Below are 24,110 nucleotides of genomic sequence, written 5' to 3' on the forward strand. Positions count from 1 at the left end.
TCTATCTATCTATCTATCTATCTATCTATCTATCTATCTATCTATCTATCTATCTATCTATCTATCTATCTATCTATCTATCTATCTATCTATCTATCTATCTATCTATCTATCTATGTATCTATCTATCTATCTATCTATCTATCTATCTATCTATCTATCTATCTATCTATCTATCTATCTATCTATCTATATGATTCTTTATATAGCTACAGTAGAACAAACATTACTATTATGGTTTTCTGTAAATTACTAGAAATTCTTGATGATTATTAATATTTTCATTTTTTTATTCTTTTGTAATAAAAAATTGCTAATTGATTCATTTTTTTTTCAGCAAAACCCATAGTAAGTTTTGATCCCACTTATATAAGGATCCATATAAATCAATGTCAGTTAAAAATAATGTAAACCGTGGTGAAAGGAGCTTTTTATATAAAGCGATTCAATATTTTAATAAAATATTATAAAATACAAATCACTTATTATAGACGGATGAAATTTTGTACATTTGTCATTATTAACGAGATATAGTGTTCCAGTGACCAAAATGGAGTGAATCTAGCTTTATAAGTATGTAGTTATTGATTTCACTATTGTGAATCCTTGAAAATAGTATAGTGTCCCCTTAAACATAATAAGCATTAAACTACAGTAGACTAGTAAGACATTCTATGTTTTACAGTGTTGCACAATTGTACATTAAAAATTCTTCGGACGAAACTTTGTCACTAATATTTTCGTCTACATTTCCATTGAGGTAGCCTGTGTACGCGAATTTCGAGACATGCTGTATATTTGCCAAGATACGATCATAATAATACAGGAAGAATAGTTTTGATTTTGAAAGTATCACTTAAACATAGGCTTGTAAAAAAATCCGCAACTATACCACAAACACGAACTTGAGGTTGTTGTTTTATGCTGACGTCTAATTGTTATAGTTGCGAAAACAATACATTAGACTCGTCCTCTCTTATTGTTAGAAAAGAACTAGTTCAGAGCATTTACAATCGATGTCAGTATTGCATTAACATGGATTGTAAAATAAAAATGTAATGTGTACATTCTTAATAAACAGACATAACATGAATATAGCAAAAGATATCGTAATATCTAAAAACTGAAAGAAGTAAAAATTGTAGCCTATATGTAATAATTTTATTTCAGTGGAAGACATAAGAAAGAATCTCATTCGGAAGGATTAATAACTGTTGCACACAGAGCCACAATTCTTCAGCCTTGCCACATCGTGAGAAAGTTTTCGCGGAAGCAGACTGCGTGGGTAAATTCTCGATTGTAACTAACCATCAAGTATTGTAAATGATGCCACTGCCATTTTATGACATAAATGCGATATAGACCTTAAACTAAACAAAAAATACTTCAGTAATGATATTAATTCTAGTAGTCTATGTATAAAGACAAGCAACTTAACCCTACAAGACTAACGGATTCATAATGACTATAAGATATCTTGTAATAAAAACAAGGAACTCCTTCAAACACATGGTGAAAAAGACATTCGTGACGACATATACAAGTCTGCCATGAAGCAAAGAGCAATATAACACGCTTCTGTAATTTACAGAAGAAAACACGACAAATCTTTCAAGGTACAAGAGTCAATCCAATAACAAAAACTGATACTGTAGATCAGTGATGTCAACTGATGCCCACAGGAGCAAGCGCGCGCTTTAGAGCCCAGGAGAGCCTGAGCGCTTTACAGCGGAAAGGAAAGAGACAGACGAAAGATGTAGTATATGCCGCTTGGTCGAGCTATATACAGGGATGGCCAGCACTGATTCAATGGATAAAGGGAAGAGAACTTATTAAAACTGTATCCATGTTAATTTTTAGATTTGTCTGAGAAGTATAAGTGTACTATAAGAATGTAAGTTTTAATTTTAATGCTTATTTTTCACAAGTTTGCTTTTTTATTCGAAAGGAATATTTTCTGAACTTTTTTACAGAAAAGTGAAATTTTCAGATATGTTTGTTTAGTAGCCTTACAGGTACTAAAACAATGTTTTCGTAAATCTAATATATCGTAAATACGTATCACTGAAGATAGTGTATAAAAATGTTTGAAAATATTCGCATGGAAAATGTTTGTAAGGATATGAATTAACAAAGCAAATACTGTTACATCACAAACAAAAGATATGTGCCTATATGTTGGTAAAACGTCAGCTCTATAGCTTCAGCAGATTTCGAGATAATTTAATATTCTGATAACATAAAGTTGCACACCAATATCACCTAAAAGCATAATGCGATAAGAGGTTTATTATGTAATAATAGTTACAGTTAAAAAATATACCTAGGCAACATTGCTTTGTACTATAATATTGTTTTCATTGCTTATATAAGGTTAAAGATACCATCAATATCAATTTCAACTTATCATTGTCATATTCAGTGTCCTTCTTTGGGATAACACTTTCTTTATGAATGATGTGTTTAATTCACTTAGTACAGTATAGTTGTAATTATTATGGAATTTGTGTGAATATTCTTTCTTTACTCTTTATTATGTTATTAACGTTTAAAACACAACAGCAATATTAGGCTAAGAAATAGATGTTAGTACTTTTGTTTTACAGACAATATAGAAAATAACAAACAGAAAGAAGCCATACAAATATAACGACATAAAATTTAATGTTCCGTTTGAAGTTTGTGCACCACTGTTTTCTTAATCCAACAGGCTGCTTATTCCTCCTAGCATACCTAGCGCTTGATGCCCGCGCATGACGTCAAGGTCAGAAAAATGCGCTTGCTTTGACATCACTGCTGTAGATATTAAAAACTTAACTAGTCTCGGACAACGATATTATAAGAGATGTAAAGATAAAAAGCTTTCTACAGATGTTACGTTTCGCTACAAGACATAACACAATGCAGAGGATTTTTCATACAACTGTTTTCTTTCCATTGCAGAAAAATAATATTCCCTTAATTTTATTGAGAGTCAATGAATATGTCAAAGTCACATAGGGAAATGAATAGGATTCTCAATCGATTTCTTTATCGTTGGTTGAGTCTTATTCTGAACTGTAACACAGTTGAAGCTTGACTATGTAGCTTAGAGCTTAAAAGAAAAAAAAACTAAAGATATCGGACAGATATGCAAAACTTGCAAGACAAAATAAGACAATTTTATTAGCTACTGCGAAATGTACTGGAATTTTGATTCTGGTTTCATTAGCTTCATTGTAATTTGCGTACTTATGCAGAAAGGTAAATGTTTGCACACAAGTGGGTGTGTGAACTATATTGGATAAGGGTGGGGTTGCATAGTTCACGAGTGACTACACAGGTGTGTTTACGACGCAGACTCCTTACCACTACGCCTACTACAGAACACAGCGAATGTGACATTTAGGATTTGATCCATACCTACTTACTTTCAATTATATACGACCCACTCAACTTCGAACTCGTCCGTGCGGCAACTGTTAGAATTGTGACATGATTGAACAATAAGCATCATCTTCATCATATCATCATTATGGTTTAATGGTAATTCACCATTCCGACTACTACCAAATATTACTATCTTCTAATTTCGGTCTCAGTGTTGTTCTCTTTTAAGTTTGAAGGACTGTCTCATACGTTGTAACATGATCTTTCAATTTACGAACAGGGTATAAAACAACCGAAGTCTGTCTTTCATTGAGATTAATTATACCGGGTGATTCAGTAAAAGTGTACACAGTGGGTCAAAACGCAAATATAGCTGGATAAAATTAATAACTTTTCTCCTATATAACAGATTTATATTAAACTTTGTATTACTCGACCGAGAACAGTGAGTCCTGCAGTCCAGAGCCGTGGCGATACTGCTGCTTTCGTAATACTGCATCGCGATAGTTCACATTACGCCCGCGGCTCCACTCGCCTCGGTCGAGTAATACAAGACTTACAGATAACATATATTTTTGTGTACAAATACTGATTAAGTTTCTATCAGAGAAACTACCCTCCCCTTTTTTTAGTAGGTTATTTTACGACGCTTTATTATTTAGCGTCTGAATGAGATGAAGGTGATAATGCCGGTGAAATGAGTCCGAGGTCTAGCACCGAAAGTTACCCAATATTTGCTCATATTGGGTTAAGGGAAACCCCGGAAAAAGCCTCAACCAGGTAACTTGCCCCGACCAGGAATCGAACCCGGGCCACCTGGTTTCGCGGCCAGACGCGCTGACCGTTACTCCACAGATTTGGACCAAACTACCCCTTTATAGAGGTACAATATATGTTTGTATAACTTCTCTACTATCTAACGGATTTTTATAAAAAAAAACTTTCCACAGGAGTTACAGGTAGAATATATTTTTTGTGCAAACTCTCTTGCTCAACAAACAGAAATTTCCTACGGCTCTGTAAGAACGGTCACGAAGTTAATTAAGAACCTGGCGTAACATGGGACGCTCATAATCTGTCCACCTCATACTTTAATGTGTCACTACTCCTACATTACTCACAAAATATTCGGTTGAATTATAGTGTAATTTCTAAGCACTATTTCAGTCAATGTTTTATGATTCCTGTAAATTTTTTCCTAGTTCTTTCCACGTCTTCCTATATTTCACACTCCTCGATCACTGATTGCCTGCCTCCTCTATGAACATGTCCGCCCATATAAGTCTCGGTCGGCCTTGGTCCTTCTTCCCCACGTAGAGGTCCCATACTGTAACAGCGTACACACATATGAGCGGTTCACAACCAGAGTGGACCAAGTCCATCTGGAATAGTTCTGAGATATTGAGTTTTAAAGTTCCTGGCTCACGCTTAGCAACCTTCACCTTCCATAGGAAATGCTGCCCTCTGTGGAGTAACAAATGAGTTATGGACTTTGTTATGGCAATGAATAAATCTAAGTTTTCTTCACCCGAGATTGTATTAATCCACAAACTGATCACTGGTGTACTTGGTGCACTCTGGTTATAAGCCCCTCATATCGTTTGACGAAGTCTCGCTACGTGTTCTCCCCATTACCAGTTCTTCGCCTTAGAAGTCTTCATGACATTATGTTGTATGCAAATTTGAACATTAAAATAAAGTCTCCTGTAATAGAGTCAACACTTCACGTCTTTTCAGTTGCAATATGCTGTAGAGGTGTCGTAAATTCAATGCAGGATGAGGCCAGAATTGTGAACTTGTACTTTCAACACTAACGTCGTAGGTTATGTTAAAAATGTTATGTTTTATTTAACGACGCTCGCAACTGCAGAGGTTATATCAGCGTCGCCGGATGTGCCGGAATTTTGTCCCGCAGGAGTTCTTTTACATGCCAGTAAATCTACTGACATGAGCCTGTCACATTTAAGCACACTTAAATGCCATCGACCTGGCCCGGGATCGAACCCGCAACCTTGGGCATAGAAGGCCAGTCGTAGGTTATTAATATTGGCTTCAACCTAACCTGTCATAACTGCTTCCTTCATTATCACTTTTAAAAACAAAAAATAAAGTGTTCTATAACAAGTTCCATCGTTTCTTAGTCAACCAACAAAATCAAGAGTAACCTTTTTTCAGTAAGAAGATTATATAAGATATCCTCGAGTTATGACAGTTTCATACCTAATTCCATATTACGTAGAGATCCTGTAGAAACAGATACAAAAATTCGATGGCATTCTATATTTTAGGTTTGCATAAAACTGGATAGGAAGGATGAGTGCATCACCCTATATATATATACCGTAGTACTACTCATATCTCAGAACATCTGCATAATATTTATTAGGATTTCATGCAGTAGATATACGATTTATTATTATTTAACGAAGTTTAATATCTCATCGGCTTAAATATGATTCCTTAATATTTTACGTCTGCTACAACGCTACAGACAGTTTAAAATAGCTTGTCACATTACTATTAAGTGCTTTTAAAACTTCCGAATTTAGTATCTCACATTGCATAAAATGTGACTTAAATAGTTATTCTTATAGGGTCCTCAATTTGTTCTGCACATTTTATTGTGTCACTGACGTTACAGCTATTCCCTCATTTTTCCCATTATGTGTTCTGTCCAGGAATATACAATACACAGGTCTTATGAAGAATTTCATGTCTATATATTATATTGATCTTACAAATTCCAACGTATGCAGCGAAAGCAAAGGTAGACAGAATAACACGACAAATCCCTGAGACGAATAAGATGAAATGTTGAGAAAAAAGAAGAGAGACGAGATGCTACAAACTGTGAAATAAGGAGATCAGAGGAAATACAGAATACTGGGAATGAGTTGAACACAAGGAAATACTGATATCATCACATATCAGTGACGAATGACGAAAGAATCGTCCTGCAGTCATAGATAAGAGATCAAAAGGAAAAAAAGATGCCTTGGTGGATGAGAAAAGGAGCGACTCAATTCACGGATGAAAAGAGAAGAATAATAACAAAAAATTCTTCTTAGTTGACCTTTCCTCAGTGTACAAGAATCTCAGCAATATAATAAAGAATGCATATCAAATTATATAATATTTCAATACTATTTATTTTTGCACATGTGTCCAAATATCGCCATAATATTTTATCAAAAGAGCGTCTATACAAATATCTTTTATTACTGTTCACTGACAGATGTTTTGCCAGTGAGAAAAAGTCGTATCTCTCCATGTTGAAGCCAGTGAAGCATATCGGCGCACGACAGAAGAATGCAAGCGTGGTTGCAACACAATTTGAGGAAGAGGCTGGTTAATATTCTTCGCGTACGAGTTGAAACTAAGTTTTCATTTGGAATTAGTCAAAGAGTGCACCAATTGTTATCATGTTGTATCCTTTGGAGTCTGTATCGAAATATTGATAGTGATGATGAAAATTAATATTATGTGCCACCAATTGGATGCGGTAAATCCATGGATACATAATTCTGCTAACATAATTAAAAAAACAGTTTACATAAACAGTTTAAGGAGGGAGGAAGATAAAACTCACTTGCAAAAGTAGCAGACGTAAATACTATTAGTTCAAATGCGATCTTTCGTTAGCTTTTAAATATAGAACACGATACATATGTTTAAGATAGATGATATATCAAGATAGATGATATATCAATGGAAGGAGTCCATAATTGTACCTATCTTTAAAAAGGGGGACAAAACCAACTGTGGTAACTTTCGAGGAATATCACTTTTGTTGACGTCGTACAAAATTTTGTCCAATATTCTTTTGAGAAGATTAACTCCGTACGTAGATGAAATTATTGGGGATCATCAGTGCGGTTTTCGGCGTAATAGATCGACTATTGATCAGATTTTTTGTATTCGACAGATAATGGAGAAAAAATGGGAGTATAAGGGTACATTACATCAGTTATTCATAGATTTCAAAAAGGCATATGACTCGGTTAAGAGGGTAGTATGATATGATATTCTTATTGAATTTGGTATTCCCAAGAAACTAGTTCCATTAATTAAAATGTGTCTCAGTGAAACATACAGCAGAGTCCGTATAGGTCAGTTTCTATCTGATGCTTTTCCAATTCACTGCGGGCTAAAGCAGGGAGATGCACTATCACCTTTACTTTTTAACTTCCCTCTAGAATATGCCATTAGGAAAGTTCAGGATAACAGGCAGGGTCTGGAATTGAACGGGTTACATCAGCTTCTTGTCTATGCGGATGACGTGAATATATTAGGAGAAAATACACAAACGATTAGGGAAAACACGGAAATTTTACTTGAAGCAAGTAGAGCGATCGGTTTGGAAGTAAATGCCGAAAAGACAAAGTATATGATTATGTCTCGTGACCAGAATATTGTACGAAATGGAAATATAAAAATTGGAGATTTATCCTTCGAAGAGGTGGAAAAATTCAAATATCTTGGAGCAACAGTAACAAATATAAATGACACTCGGGAGGAAATTAAACGCAGAATAAATATGGGAAATGCGTGCTATTATTCGGTTGAGAAGCTCTTATCATCCAGTCTGCTGTCCAAAAATCTGAAAGTTAGAATTTATAAAACAGTTATATTACCGGTTGTTCTGTATGGTTGTGAAACTTGGACTCTCACTCTGAGAGAGGAACATAGGTTAAGGGTGTTTGAAAATAAGGTGCTTAGGAAAATATTTGGGGCTAAGCGGGATGAAGTTACAGGAGAATGGAGAAAGTTACGCAACACAGAACTGCACGCATTGTATTCTTCACCTGACATAATTAGGAACATTAAATCCAGACGTTTGAGATGGGCAGGGCATGTAGCACGTATGGGCGAATCCAAAAATGCATATAGAGTGTTAGTTGGGAGACCGGAGGGAAAAAGACCTTTAGGAAGGCCGAGACGTAGATGGGAGGATAATGTTAAAATGGATTTGAGGGAGGTGGGGTATGATGATAGAGACTGGATTAATCTTGCACAGGATAGGGACCGCTGGCGGGCTTATGTGAGGGCGGCAATGAACCTTCGGGTTCCTTAAAAGCCATTTGTAAGTAAGTAAGTAAGTAAGATATATCAACAGTATGAAGGGGTTTGCTTGGCAGAAGCAATGTTATATTTCCGTACATAAATTATTACTCTAACCTTGATACACTCAACACCACGTAAATCCACAGAGGATTTGCATTTCTCAGATCTGATGCCTTCAGAATTTTCAATGCTGGTAATGCGAAGAATGTTGGCTTTCTAATTTATTTGTTCTGAGAAGATATCTAACGTTTCGGACTTACATGCAGGTTACATCATCAGAGTAATATTCTCCAGGAACTTAAGGTCTGTCTACACTTTTGCATCCGTTATGTCTGGCTAGCCCGAACAATTGGAAAAACCATTCTCCCAAACTAATAGGTTATTTTAAAACTCATTATACTGATATTTCCGATAAGTTTACTATAATACTTGATATATTAAATGTTTTCCGTCTATTGACTCATCTAAGTTTCACAAAAAAAAAAAAAAAATTACAACGTTTTCGCCAATTGACATCTTCAGGCTAATTTGCAATATCTAAAGGTTTGTACATATTGAATATTTGGTTACAATAATGTTTAGCAAATACATTGACAATCACATCAAACAATAATTTAAATAGAACATATTAAAACAATGGTTACATTTGGTTATTGTAGTACTCTTGAATATTAAAACTATAAAATACATAGTTACAGGTTACAATTCTAAAATATCTACAATTGTACATAATGTAAACTTTGTTATACAAAATAACTTGTCTCATCAATATATGTTTACTGAGCTTATTTAATTTTAATAGATGATTTGTATTGACGTCTTTGATGTTTATTGCATATTTTGTAACAACATTGAACTATGGCATAGTATGTTAATTTATCATACGTCAAATATGTTGTGTTCGATTATTGTAATTTGAAAACGTAATGATGTTATTGAAAGGTCGCTGTACTTGTAACGGCCCTTTTGCCATGGAAAACAAAACACTTACGAACTTATTCAGAAACCTTTTACATCTTTAAATAACATGAAGATTCTAGCTTCTTCGTGCAACCGAAGTCAAATGAATCATTCCAGTGAACAAATGAATGGGTCCCTTAGGTGAAATAATATTTGTTTCCAATTGTACTGATGTAAGTTAGGACATGCTACGCTACAAAAGAGAGGGTTTTGGAGGTTCCGCATTATGTGGTTTGAGGTAGCCGGACACATGACCAAGACAGTGTAGTCGATACAAGTCTTTGGCAATGTGACTACGATAATGAAATCTGAAAGTATCTACGAAAGATTGGAAATATTGTTCTTGCATATAGCCTAGTTGAGGAGAGAGAAAGAGGAAAAAAAAAAAACTTTTCCATACCATCATCACAGAAATCTTAAATCTCGAAAGATTTGGGTGTACGTATCTGTAACGAGCCTTCTGTCTTTCTAACATATCCCCGTTTTGCCAATGCATGTAGGAGATGAATGTATAGTAGCCTCTCATAGATGATGTGAAATTTGTTTCCTCTCTTAACCATGGTATTTAAAGCCTGCTAATGGAGCACATTAACTATGCTTGCAGCTAATGAATTAAACCTTTGATTCAGAGGATGAACTGTTTATTAAGCTTTATGCCACTACATAATTTTGTGTACGAAACACAAATTTTATAGAACTTCATCAATAATATGTATACGGCAGTTAAATATTTATTTTGTAAGTGAAAGAGAGTGAAATCAAAATTTCAGAACCACAAATTACAGAGAAGCAGTTAGAATTACAAATGAAGCAATTACGAAAGTTGAACTATTTAACAGAGGTTAACACAAGAAAGACACACTTCAGCAAATCTGTTTAATTATTTCTCGTCTAATATTTATGTATGGCGCAACGAAATCAAAAGTGTCAAAACATTGACATAGATCACAGAAAACAGAGTTCAAATTTCGGAAATGGTTGATTTATAAATACTGAGCCCGAAACAGACTTTCGCACGATATTCCTGATCACAACGATAACGTTGTTTCTCCTTTAATATCACTGTGATGCAACGCAGATACAACGTGTACCATGAATTACATATAAGATGGAAAAATTACATAGTTTGAGCGAATTACTTCAAGAGTGAAACGTTTGCGGTCATTAATCAACACTTAACGCACCCACCGTTAATGAGAAGCGTTATTTCGAGTTTTGAACCGGATGTTATTATAGTGGATCTTTCTGAGCTTCACCGACAACTTTATGAGAATGCGTGGTGGACGAATACGAGTAATTTCAGATAAATAATCCAGTGTATTGACGTCGAAGTCCCTTTACTGCGTAATTAGGCATAATGCTGCTATTAGGTATTATCTCAGAGAAGAGATTGAACGCCATGGTGGTCCGTTTTCTTGGCCACCTCGATCACCTGACTTAACGTCATCTGATTTTTTGTGAGGTACATAAAAAGTGTGAATACAGGAATTCTAGAGTGACTGACTTGGATCACGTTCCTCGTATTATGCGGACTGAAAGCTCGCAAACTTTCTGCAATGCTGGAATTCCAGTGTCAGCCAACGATGCAGCAAAACTGCATTTGAAGTTTGATGCTGACAACAGAATACAATACAATAATATATTATACAGTAATGTTTATCAACTCAAAGCATTACAGATAATGAAATTATTAGGTATTATTAATAATTGTATAATCCAGCACTTCAGAATGACATAACTGATTACGCGGTAAAATGTTTCGCCAAGTACTTTGTAATTAAGTAGATATATATTTTTTCCAAACATTCAAAGTTTGTCGTCAGAGCTCAAAAACACACTGTATGTTACACTTTTAAAGTTTCAACATATATCATATATTATGATATGAAAATGGAAAAAGTACGGTAATCAAATTAAGCTAGAATGTCAAGAGACTGGTTCATTCTACGACTCATAGGTATACATTAGCCAAACGAGTTGTAGTATTAAGACACGTAAAAGAACATAATGTTGAATAATCAAAAGTCTTCTTCTGAATCTATGATTAGGCCCACATAATTGAAATTACAAATTCTCTGAAATGAGAGAAAGAAATGTAATTTCCTTTATTTTAGTTTTAACAGTTCTCACCAAATTACACAACATCCATTTAAAACATCCTAAATTTGTATAAACGCATTCATAAGCCCTAATTTGATATAGAGCGGTGGCGTTAGAATTATAGATCCATTAATCAATGTTTAAGGTGTGATAATCTTTACTTCAGATAAAAAAGTAATTTTAGAGGTCCCCTGCATTTTTTGCATGGTGTAGGCCTCAGCCTATAATGTAGGTACTTTAGCTTAGAGTCCAGGTCAGGGATGAGACTTTTTATTGAAAAAAGTAACAGTGCAACAGTTTAAGAATATGAAACGAAAAAACTATTCGCTTGCTAAGAATAAATTAGTCCTTAAGGAGCAACACGAAATTTTAGTAATCCTACTTGAATTAAATTATTCGTGCTTACAAATAATTGCTTAAAGTACATTTGTGATTACGTTTAGGGCCTACATATAAGAATAATGTTTTCACAAAAAAGTACACTTTCTTTTGTTTCCATAATGATTATGTGAATTTTACTACAAAATTAACTGGTTTAAATATATTTCATGACCAAAATTTTTGTTCCCGGATGTTTCCAATTGGAAATATAATTGCAGAGGTCTCATTCCACGCTTGTCATGGAGTGAGTGGGAGTAGAACGCTTCAAATCGCTCAACATCAAGACAAGCGTGGAATAAGACCTCTTCCACTGGTTGAATATTATGCTTCTCTCCTCCTTTTACGGCAATGTTTACATCTCCTGTCAGTCATTATGGAACGAAATATAAATTAGAGATGAACAATAGTAATATACGTTAGAAGAGCGGTGTGTTGACTTTTTTATGGTCGAGGAAAAGATTGAAAAAGCGAAACGTAGTTGAGCTTTTTTAATTTCCGAGAACATGAAAACAAACATACCGCTCGTGTATCGTACATTATTTTGTGCGAAGATCGTTTATTACATACCTGAAAGACGAATTTCTAATTAGTTGCAATGAAATCTCCATCTTGGTTTCTGTTTAATGACAGCAACTTCGGAACACCAAAATATCGTTCTTCAACATTGTTGCTATAAAATGTTTTCTGTGTTTACTATAACTCCAGCAGGCCGTGATATACGTCTGTCTTTTTTTTTTCCCCCAGTCTATAAATGCGAACTTAAAACAAACGGTAAGGTTATGTAATGATTTATTTTTCATTTTAATATTTTAACAATATTATTTATATAACATATTGCAGTAATAACATCGGCATCTGGAATCTCGTTGATTTTTTCACGGCTTCCTTAATGTTACTTGTATCAGGAATGCAATAAATTTCGTGGAATAGTAGACTTTACTTAATTTTTGCAAATATTTAAAAGCAATAATTAACATTGCAATTTAGGTGAAATTGCAGTGGTAAGTTTCCAATTTATAATTATTACTATGTTAAACGTCTCTAAAAATAATATGTTAAAAGCCTAAAGCAGTAAAATGAATGTCGCGCTTAAGCGGTAAGAAGAGGGAAATTGTTATGTGTGTTAGGTTGGGAATACTGAATGTGGTATTTCACACTTACCGCGTATTGGTTCTGTGCGGAAAACAACCAATACGCACGATCTCGCACAAAACTAACTGCCGCTCTCGCTCGCTGTGTTCGTTGCATTTGTCTTTCGAGTCTCGGCTCATCATTCTCGTGCGCTTCGACTCTCTCTCATCATTCTCGAAACAGAATTTGATCGGCGTGGAAAGATTTCGTTACTTTGAATAACATACATCATTGAAATAAATAACATTATAAATGTTTAAATGAGTCAAAAAGACAAAACAGAACAGTATCTTAGTTATCAAAATGTTATTGTTCTATTATATTGTGACAGCGTCGTGAGATTCGAACTCACGACCAGCGTCCCGCAAGAAAGCAGATCGCGCGGGCTTCATGAAGCACTGAGGGACGGCGCGCGGCGGAGAGGGGAAAGGGCCAACGCGGCGAGAGAGTGGAGAGAGAGTGCGCGCGCAACTGCTGCGTACGGAGTAAAGGGGGGGACGGACCCTCCCGACCCTTCGAGAAGTCCGTCGAAGTGGAGATATCCAGATAATTCTCTGCACACCTGTAGAAATTTCTCGCAACTATGATTTCGCTATAAAAGAAGAAACGCCAGCGAACTCGAGCAGTTTTCAGTTGATTAGCAAGCCAGTCTTGTGTACCGGAGTTCGACCCGAGTGTGCGTCCGCAACTGCGTCAGCATCCGAAGGCCTGAGTTCGAGTGCAGTGGACCGCAGTCGGAGGGACCTGAGTTCGAGTGCAGTGGACCGCAGTTGGAGGGACCTGAGTTCGAGTACAGTGACTGTCTCTGAAGGTCTGTGGTTCGAGATACTGTGAACTCGAGTGACTGAGCTAGAAGAACTGTGAACTGAGAACTGATAGTTCTGATTTATAAATAGTGCTTTGTAAATATTAGTTAAGATTAACAGTTCATTGTTGTTTGTACTAGTCCAAGTAAATTGTCATTGTCGTCGGTGGAGTGCTATAACGAATACTGTGTTGAGTGAAAATCCAATTGTTGACGAGAGCGTTTAAGGCGAATTGTAGAAAGGAATTATTGTTGGAAGAATAAAATCCTATTGTTGAGTTGAAATAAAATTCACAATATGATATTACCTATGGTTATATAAATAGAAAAAGAAACAATCCTCAAATAAATTTGCATTTCTAAGAAACATAAAACATAACGTTAATATGTTTTTATTTGAGATTACCCCTTGATCTTAAACATACGAAAAGAAAATTCCTAGCATTTTAATAATGGCCTAGTAAATAAATAAAAACTGGGGAACGGATTATTATACACTGAAAAGTAGAGATGATGTTTCAAATAGGCTACTTGATTGTTTGTACATATATAACAGTTGCCAAAGTAGATAAAAGTTCAGTCAAGTATAAACAACTGTGGCGATTCAAGGCTGCTTGACTTTCATAACTCCGGGAGTGATGAATCTCGAAGTCTTGGAACACTCACAAACAGTCTTTAAGTCAACAACGCACGTAATACAACATTGTCGTGCGGGTTTTCGGATATGCGGGCGCTGTTAGTCTTGTTATCTCGATCCTTGTTCATCTCTAGCATAAGTATAGGGAATACGTGGAAACTTACAACATTTGTCATAACAGTAAGTTAGTTTGGGAACTCATCATAAGATAATTTTCTAAATGTTTGTGACTGTTTAAGAAGTAATACAAATTCTTTTCATACGTCTGGAACTTTTAGCTAAATACCTATTTAATATCCTTCAAGTACGCCCAAATTACCATTCACACCAATCAATTGTACAAAGGCATTTCGTTGGCATATGATTCTATTACCCTTAATTAAAAATAGTTATATTTCTATACATGCATTCAAGTTTCTTTTCTAACCAATACTATCAATACTAAGCTATTTCAACAGTAGAATACCCGAATTTCGTATTCTACCGGACCAGTATTCTATAAGACCGCAACTCTAATGTCTGATATTTTAATAACTCGAAGTTTAGTTCAAGCAAGTTTTCGATTAGACGCATAATTACGGCGTCTGTCGGGAACCAAGAGAGGTGGTTGTGCGGCAACCGCAGAATATGCGAAGACGCCAAAAAAATTTGAAATAAGAAAATGAGAATGTCGTTTTTAAATTAAATACCTACTAAAAGAAAACTGAATCAACAAGAATTTGTCAAGAACACGCTGTAGCAATTAGTGTACTCATCAAGATGAAACCCTATGGCTTACATAGGGAATTAGTCTATCCAAGGAATTATTTGCCTGCGGGAAGTTGTGAGATGGACGAGATGATGTTCGCGGACTGGAGACCCGAGGAACAGTTGAGACAGTGTCAACAGACTTAGCTTGAGCTCTATGTGGAGTAAGATTAAACACTCCTCTATTTGGAAGTGTTTGGATTGCAAACAGCAGTGCCCGAGCGATGCCGACGGAGTGATTGTCACCAAACGCAACACAACTCCATTAAATATCCTACTACATTAAATATATAGACCCGTTTCTGTACGTTGCTGTTGTATAGTCAACTGTCCGAAGGCAGGTGGGGACCCCACAAGTGACACCAACAAGGCATCACTACTGAGGCAACTAGGCTAAGAGATAATGGGGTAGGGTGGTCAGTTTCTTTCCTCCTCCACTGCGCACATCACTGATTACATACAAATTACACTAATCAGATTTTAGATGTTTATAATCAATTTATGTATATCCATTCATTTATTCATAGTGTTCTGTCCACGGGTAAGTCTTTCACTGCAAACCCATCATTCTCCAATTTTTATTTTTTTATTTTAGTTGGTTATTTAACGACGCTGTGTCAACTACTAGGTTATTTAGCGTCGATGAGATTGGTGATAGCGAGATGATATTTAGCGAGATGAGGCCGAGGATTCGCCATAGATTACCTTGCATTCACATTACGGTTGGGGAAAACCTCGGAAAAAACCCAACCAGGTAATCAGCCCAAGTGGGGATCGAACCCGCGCCCGAACACAATTCAGACCGGCAGGCAAGTGCCTTAACCGACTGAGCCACGCCGGTGGCTAGTATTCTCCAATCTTTCCTATTTTCTGCCTTCCTCTGTCTCCTCATATGATCTCCTTCCTTTCACCATTCCTTTCAGTGCATCCTTCATAAAGCAGTTTCTTCTTAACCTTTTCCTCTTTCTGATCAGTTTCAGCATCATTCTTTCTTCATCTATTCTTTCCAATACAGCTTCGTTTCTTATTTTATCTGTCCATTTCACATGCTCCATCCTTCTTCATATCCACATTTCAAATGCTTCTAGCCCAGGAATGCAGAACTGGCGAGAGAGGGGTGGAAAACATGGGGGAAGCGTTGGTTCCCCGTCCACAGTCCACCGGCGTTGAATGACGTATCTGCGGCCCGTGCGCAATCACATAAGACAGACACTGAATACAAATCCCCTCCCCTACAAAGTCAATGACGCGGGGATGGAAGGAAGGGGTGAGTGACGTATCCGATGAGTGACGCAACGCCACAATTGTCGCCCAGTTCTCCAAGCCTGTTCCAGTCGTTTCTCTTCACTTCGACATAATGTCCATGTTTCTGCCCCCATATAATGCTACGCTCCACACAAAGCACTTCACTAATCTCTTCCTTAGTTCTTTCTCCAGAGGTACGCAGATGTTACTTTTTCTATTAAAAGCTTCCTTTGCCATTGCTTCTGACTTCTTGGCAGCAGCTCATCTTACTGCTATAGGACACCCCAAGTATTTGAATTTGTCCACTTGCTCTACTGTCTTATTTAGAATTCGCAAGTTTACCTTCTTTACTTTTCTTCCTATGATCATGGTTTTCGTCTTGTGGCATTTATCTTCATTCCATACTGCTCACAGCTGTCATTTAGCTCCATAGGCATAAAATCCGTGGAATGTAATAAATGAAAACAGTCAATAAACAAACAAAAATAAGGAATAAAAAAACAAAAATAAGGCATAAACAAACAAATAAAGAAACCAAGAAAAACGAGTAAACTAAATATAAAAGAAGAAATCAAACAAACGAGAAACAAAGGAACTAGCCAGAAAATCAGAAGTGACTAAAGAAGCGCAATAAGGTATGACTTGACGCATGAAATGGGTAGTAAAAAATTCATTTTTGCCATGTTTTAAATTTGAGTCATTTTGTTTTCTTATTCTTGAGGTTTATACTGAATTTTTATGCACATCTGATAAATACAGTAGTTTTCGAGAAATAAACATTTTAGCAAAGATTTAAAGAGTCCAGGTAGGCTCAAAATTCTACCCTTATCTCCTGGAGTATTGATTTCGTGATAGATTGCTAAGTTTAAACAGTGATAGCTCTAAATTATTTAACTTATTGACGTGATTCCTTTTCTCAATGAAATATTATTTATTAGATTAGATTAGATGTCTCTGATCCTGGTTGGGATAAATTACCTGATTGAGGTTTCCCCGGAGTTTTCTCTCAACCCATTAAGAGCAAATGCTGGGTAACTGTCGGCGTTGGACCCAGGACTCGTTTCGCTGACATTACCACCTTGATCTAACTTAGATGCTAAATAACCATCGCAGTTGTAGAGCGTCGTAAAATAAATCTAGCAAAAATGTTTTCTGAACATAATCTTGACTGTCCATAAAATGAATAACAGAGTATTAATATTAAAATGCTGAAGTTATTAAATAATAAATATAGCCTAAGTATACTCTATTTTTACATCCATAATATTAGGCACGTGAGATATAAGAATTCTGTTATATAATATTAGTTACAGTTAAAACATATAGGACCTAGGTAACTTTGCTTTGTACTATAATACTGCTTTTATTAGTTTATTGATTACTTTTATAAGGCTAAAGATACCATCAATATTAATTCCAACTTATCATGTCATACTCAATCTCTTTCTTTGCAATATCACGTTCTTTAAGAATGATGTGTTTCATTCACTTAATACAGTACAGTTATACTACTATGGAATTTATGTGAATGTTCCTTCTTAACTCTTTATAACGTTATTAACATTTCAAACACAACTGCAATATTAAGAAATTGATGGTAGTACTGTTATTTTTACAGATAATGTAGATAATATCAAACAGAAAGACGCCATTTAAAAATAACGACATAAAATTTCACGTTCTGGTTGAAGTTTGCACACCACTGTCTTCTTAATCCAACAGGCTGTTTATTCATATACATAATCCTTCCTTATTCCATACCTATGATGTCCGCGCACGACGTCAAGGTCAGAAAAATGCGCTTGCTTTGACATCACTGGAAATGCACGTTCACAACAGAACGTCGCAGCTGGTGGAAAGAGGCAAACCCACGCTCCCCTCTTCCAACTGCGGTTGCGCATCCCTTCTAAAAATTCCGCAGTCTATTATGACCAAGCCCTAAGGCGCAATTCACACAGAGAAGACGTAGACAGGACGTGACTCGGACGTCGGGCGGAGACACGACGCGGATATGACGTGAGCAAAGCATACTGAAGAGTCAAAAACTCTTGCGACACTTGCGCGTCGCACAGCTTTCGTAATGTCTTCTTCAGATGATGAGGATGCCCTGGCTCTCGTACAACTGGCTAATATTAAAAAAAAAAACAGATAGGATATTGTGTGCACCCTTAGTGGTTGAAAAAAAGGAAGGATGTGTGCCATATCTTATTTATTTAATTTATTTTATTTGGAAGGGTTCGAATCCCGGTCGCGGCAAGTTACATGGTTGAGTTTTTTTTCCGGGGTTTTCCCTCAACCCAATACAAGCAAATGTTGGGTAACCTTCGGTGCTGGTCCCCGGTCTCATTTCACCGGCATTATCACCTTCATATCATTCAGACACTAAATAACCTGAGATGTTGATACAGCGTCGTAAAATAACCCAAAAATATGTTTGCTTGTTTTATTTATTTATGCATGTTTATTAATTAATTAATTCATTCATTCATCATTCATTCATTTATGCTTTGTTTATGCACTTATTTATTCATGCATTAATTTTTTTATTCTGGTAGAATTAAGGCCATGAGACTTTCTCTTCCACACTACCAGAAGTGAAATACAGTATACATTGAAACAATAAAACGTAGTAATATTTAAATATAAAATCGTTATCATGCACATTAAGGAGCTCACATACTGTAGCCTATAATGAAATACTGACTAACATGATACATAATTATTTACAATTTATATCCTATTGCCACTTTATAATAGGCTTAAATGACAATTTATGCAAATACATAGAATAACCGATTAAATTCGGCTAACACTCACAAATCAATATCATGTGAAAGTATGTAATTTTAATTCTTAATTTAAATTGATTAACAGTTCGGAAATCCCTGACATGACGAGGTAAGGAGTTCCATAGGGGACAAATTGACACGGTGAAAGAGGATGAATAAAAAGAAGTACGGTGACGAGGAATAGATAAAAAAAAAGTCTGATGTTGATTCCGCAAAGTTGTAAGATATTCAAAGCGAGCTCTCAGATATTTTGGAGTAGAAGCTGTGATGAAAGAATTGAACATGTATCCCGACCGTTTCCAGAATTTTTATATAATGTCCCACCAATGTTTCCATACCATATTAACGGTTAGCGCATCTGGCCGCGAAACCAGGTGGCCCGGGTTCGATTCCCGATCGGAGCAAGGTACCTGATTGAGGTTTTCTCCGGGATCTTCCCTCCACCGAATATGAGCAAATGCTGGGTAACTTTCGGTGCTGGGCTCCGGACTCATTTCACCGGCATTATCACCATCTCATTTAGACGCTAAATAACAGATGTTGATAAAGCGTCGTAAAATAACCTACTAAAATAAAAAAAAAATAAAATACTCGTATACCATATTACACCATCTCTTTACAAAATTGAATATCAAATTCAAAATTGCCGCGAATTTTCTTTTACAGTCAGACGCCACGTGTCGCTTTGAAGGACCACTCGTGACTCGAAAGAGGCGAAGCGCTGACTTCGAAGTGGCGTGGCCCCATCCCGTCTTCTCTGTGTGCATTGATACATTTGTTTTCATGGGAGAGACTCGAAAAGTCATCATGTCTCCGCCCAATGTCCGAGTCACGTCTTCTCTGTGTGAATTGCGCCTTAATGGAAGTAACTTACTTAGCCATTACGATGTTTACGAAGTTTTCTGCGAAGTGAGGCCCATATTGCAAGCATATAGGCTATTGTGTTCGGTAATGATAACAAGCCATTGTTAAACGTGGTCTTGACGTTTCATGTCCCGTTATTTGGATTGTTCAAAGCTGGGAGCTCGAAACACGAGAGCAGTCAACGATATCGGTATAATTGTTGATTAGTTGGATTGCATCTTGTGTTGCAGTTGATCACTATATTCTCCGCTTCAAACTACTATGAAGTGGGCTCCAATAAAGGTGCTTACGTGAAGCTGGTGGGACCGCAATTGGCTCCTCATTTCGTGCAATTCACGACGGCCACTCCACGCACCAAGAAGCTCACATTCAGACAACGAGTCGGCCTGGTCGAGAGCTCTGCAATCCGCGAACTGAGTGCGCAGATACTGGCGAGACGAGAACTGCTGCTCGAAGAGTTCCTCAAGTACGACCCCGAGAAGACAGGTGAGCATTATTCAGCAATTTCGATCTGGGCTTAGTGTGCCTATTAGCTATACTCCTCATCAGTGACATTGAATTTGGAAACATAAATCGTAGTTTTTCCAAAAGTTTCAACAGTCTTAGAAAAAGTTTTGTCGTATAGATACTTTAATAATAATAATAATAATAATAATAATAATAATAATAATAATAATAATAATAATTCTTTATTTATACTGGCAGAGTTAAGGCCACAGGGCCTTCTCTTACACTCTACCAGGTCACAAAGTATACAAGCAGTTAAAATGTAACAAAAAGTTAAAGAACTGAATACTAAAATATTTAAAAAAAAATAATAGTAATAATAATAATAATAATAATAATAATAATAATAGCATAATAAAATCGACACTAAACAACATGAAAATAATACCATAAATAGAAAAAAAGAAAGTAAAATACATTGGAATATAGTGAAAACAACTCATTTAGTACAAATGGTTAATATGGAAAAACTTAAGGAAGAATATATCAAAATGGAATGTAAGAAAATAATAATAAAAAAGAAAAGAAATACGAAAATTAAATAAAATTTACGATAAAAAGGCTATGATAATAAATTCATCGGCTGATAAAGAGAACAAAGGAAGGAAAAAGAAATATAAAGCCTATATTTTTACAAAACTATGGCAGAGAAAAGGGCTTATAACTGAAAGGAATCTAATTCAAAAAGTGCAATTTTAATTTATTTTTGAAACTAGACAATGTCCGATAGTCTCTGACATGTTGTGGTAGAGAGTTCCAGAGACGAGCTGCAGAGACGGTGAAAGATGAAGAGTAGAAGGATGTTCTGTGTTTAGGAATTGAGAGTGTGATATGGTGTTGTGAGCGAGTATCTAAGTATAAGTTCTAAAAAAAAAAAAGGCAGTGCGTATGATCAGAAATACAACGAAACAAAACTAATTTTATTACTTCAAGAACTGTCGTTCTCTTGTGAACCAGGTCGCTCGTCTTCTTATGCGCACTGCCTCCTTCCTGGAACTTATAAAGTATGTGTGTAACTAAACTTTTGTAAGGCTGTACATGCTCATGTACTGATAGTACTATTGTATGATATTACATTCAGGAATATCACATTAAATTATACATGTTTATACGCCGAATGAAAGATAAATGAGACAGAGATGAACAAAAAAGTACATAAAGATTAAGGGATAGAAAAAAAAAACCAAAGAAAGAGAGCAGGATAACAAATCAGAAGACATGAGAGGAAAGGAAAAAGACAAGAAAAAGAAAATTATCAGATAAAATATAGCCACCGGGGTAGCTCAGGCAGTAGCGCGTTTGCCGAATTGTTAGAGAGTATTTGGTTCAACTACCGCTAAGGGTGATTACTTTGTTTGGTTTTTTCCGAGGTTTACTCCAACCGTAAGGCGAATGTCAGGTAATTTATGGCGAATTCTCGACCTCATCACGCCAAATACCATTTCGCCATCACCAATCCCATTGAAGCTAATGACAGCGTCGTTAAATGACCAAGTAAAAAAAGAAAGAAACGACAGAGAAAAGGTAAGAGTTTGTAAGAAATAAGCAAGAAATAAGAAAAAATGAAGGGAGAAATGAGGAAGAATAGGAGGAAATAGACAAGAAAGAAAGTGGCAGGCCAAATAGGAAAGAAAGACAAGCAGGAAAGAGAAGACTAGCAGGAAAGGAAGAAGATAAGAAAGAAATGGAGGATAAAACAGGACAGAAGAAATGTAAGAAAAAAGGAGAAGACAAGCACGAAAGGGAGACGTAAGCACGAAAGGGATAAGACTAGCAGGAAAAGGGAAAACGAGAAGAGTAGGAGGAAAGAGAGAAGAAGAGCAGGAAAATGAGAAAACAGGCGACAAAGAGAGAAGAGAGGTAAAACAATAAAAAGAGAAACAAGTGGAAAAGAGTAAAGACAAGCAAAGAAGAGAATGAATAGAAATATGAGAGAGAGAGAGAGGAGAATAACGAGAAAGAAAGGAATAAAGAATCTAAATATCAGAAACAAAAAGGAGGAGATGAAAATATAATGAGAGGAATAGACAGCAAGAAGCAAGGAAAGACGCAGAGAGAAAACGAGACAAAGAAAGAAAGAGAAAAAATAGAAATAGTAATAGAAGAATGCAGACGAAGTGGAAGGGTGAAAGGACGAAAGGGAAGGAAGGTAGGAAGGAAGAGGAAAGAGAAAGGTGCGGAAGAAGAGAAGAAAAATAAAATTAGGAAAATAGAAACGGAAAAAGAGTAAGAGAGAATGAAGGAAATGGAACTAAATAGTGGAAGGGAAAGAAATAAATAAATGGAGACAGGCAGAAAGAAAGTTAGACAGACAGACAGGCAGGCAGAGAAAAAGAAGAGGACATTTTGGAAATTAGAATGACAGAAGAAAGGAATTAGAAATTTAAAAATGACGAGAAGATAAATGAAAGAAAGGGGGTATAAAAAGAGAGAAGGATATAATTAGAGACAATGAAATAGAAATGTGTAGTAATGAGCTAAAAGAAAAACAGAACACTTAAAAGAACTGAGAGGAGATGAGAAAGTGTGTACGAAATAAAGAAGAGATGAAAAAGCCAGGAAGAACAAATGAAACGAGGAAGAACGAATGAAACGAGAAATAGGATGGAAAAGGAGAGAAAGGGAAATAGACAAGAGTCATTACACTCGTAGTGAGTTGTACTACATTCAGTAATTATACTTTTAAGCAAGTTGTTTGAATCTGATTTGTTTTGTTTGAGTCCATTTCGACTTGATTGTTGGGAGAGCTTGCTAGTTAACTAGCAGCCAACACGCATTCTACTCGAATAATCTCCCGAGCAGACTAAGTTATTGATGTGCCTGTCAAACAGAACTTATCTGTGAATCAGAACTCCGTGTGCACTCATCTGCATACAGATTGCAGCACCGAACATTGTCTGAGGAACACAACTTCCCACAGAACACGTACATAAATATTGTAGGCAGAGTGCGAATTAAGATTTCTTATGACGGGGGGATAGAATCCTAGACAGAGAATACCATATATAAAATTATTATTATTATTATTATTATTATTATTGTTGTTGACATTACTGTGATCAAATGTAAACATTGGAAGTTAGAAAAATAAAGTAATGAACAAACTCACATCTGTATCATGACTGGATCACACTTTTACGGTTCAACGCTTGGTCGCACTGAGTTGCTTGTCTTGCATCTTATGCATTATGCATTGCTATGTACAGGGACATCATTTTATTTTTACTAACATTTTTAATATTAAATTGGCTATACCTCTGGATCAACGCCGTTTGCTACCCCCTTCCACAACTGGAGTTCGATGATACTGGCGTAATATACAAACAAATCACTTTACTAGGTATAGGAGGAAGGAAAAGTAGTTCATCCATTTACGTAAACTAGGAAATAGGAGGAAGGAAAAGTAGTTCATCCATTTACGTAAACTAGGAAATAGGAGGAAGGAAAAGTAGTTCATCCATTTACGTAAACTAGGAAATAGGAGGAAGGAAAAGTAGTTCATCCATTTACG

General features: G+C 36.0%; 1 protein-coding gene across 1 annotated transcript in view; it reads left to right on the top strand.

Annotated features, from left to right (window-relative positions):
- Nucleotides 1-24,110, top strand: part of rdgC (retinal degeneration C) — a 484,209-nt gene that overhangs the window by 364,602 nt on the left and 95,497 nt on the right. The window contains exon 13 of the mRNA XM_069835771.1: nucleotides 20,323-20,578. Coding sequence (XP_069691872.1) covers nucleotides 20,323-20,578 — 256 coding nt within the window. The remainder of the gene's footprint in view (nucleotides 1-20,322; nucleotides 20,579-24,110) is intronic.

This window comes from Periplaneta americana, chromosome 9 (assembly GCF_040183065.1).
Source record: "Periplaneta americana isolate PAMFEO1 chromosome 9, P.americana_PAMFEO1_priV1, whole genome shotgun sequence".
NCBI classification, from domain to species: domain Eukaryota; kingdom Metazoa; phylum Arthropoda; class Insecta; order Blattodea; family Blattidae; genus Periplaneta; species Periplaneta americana.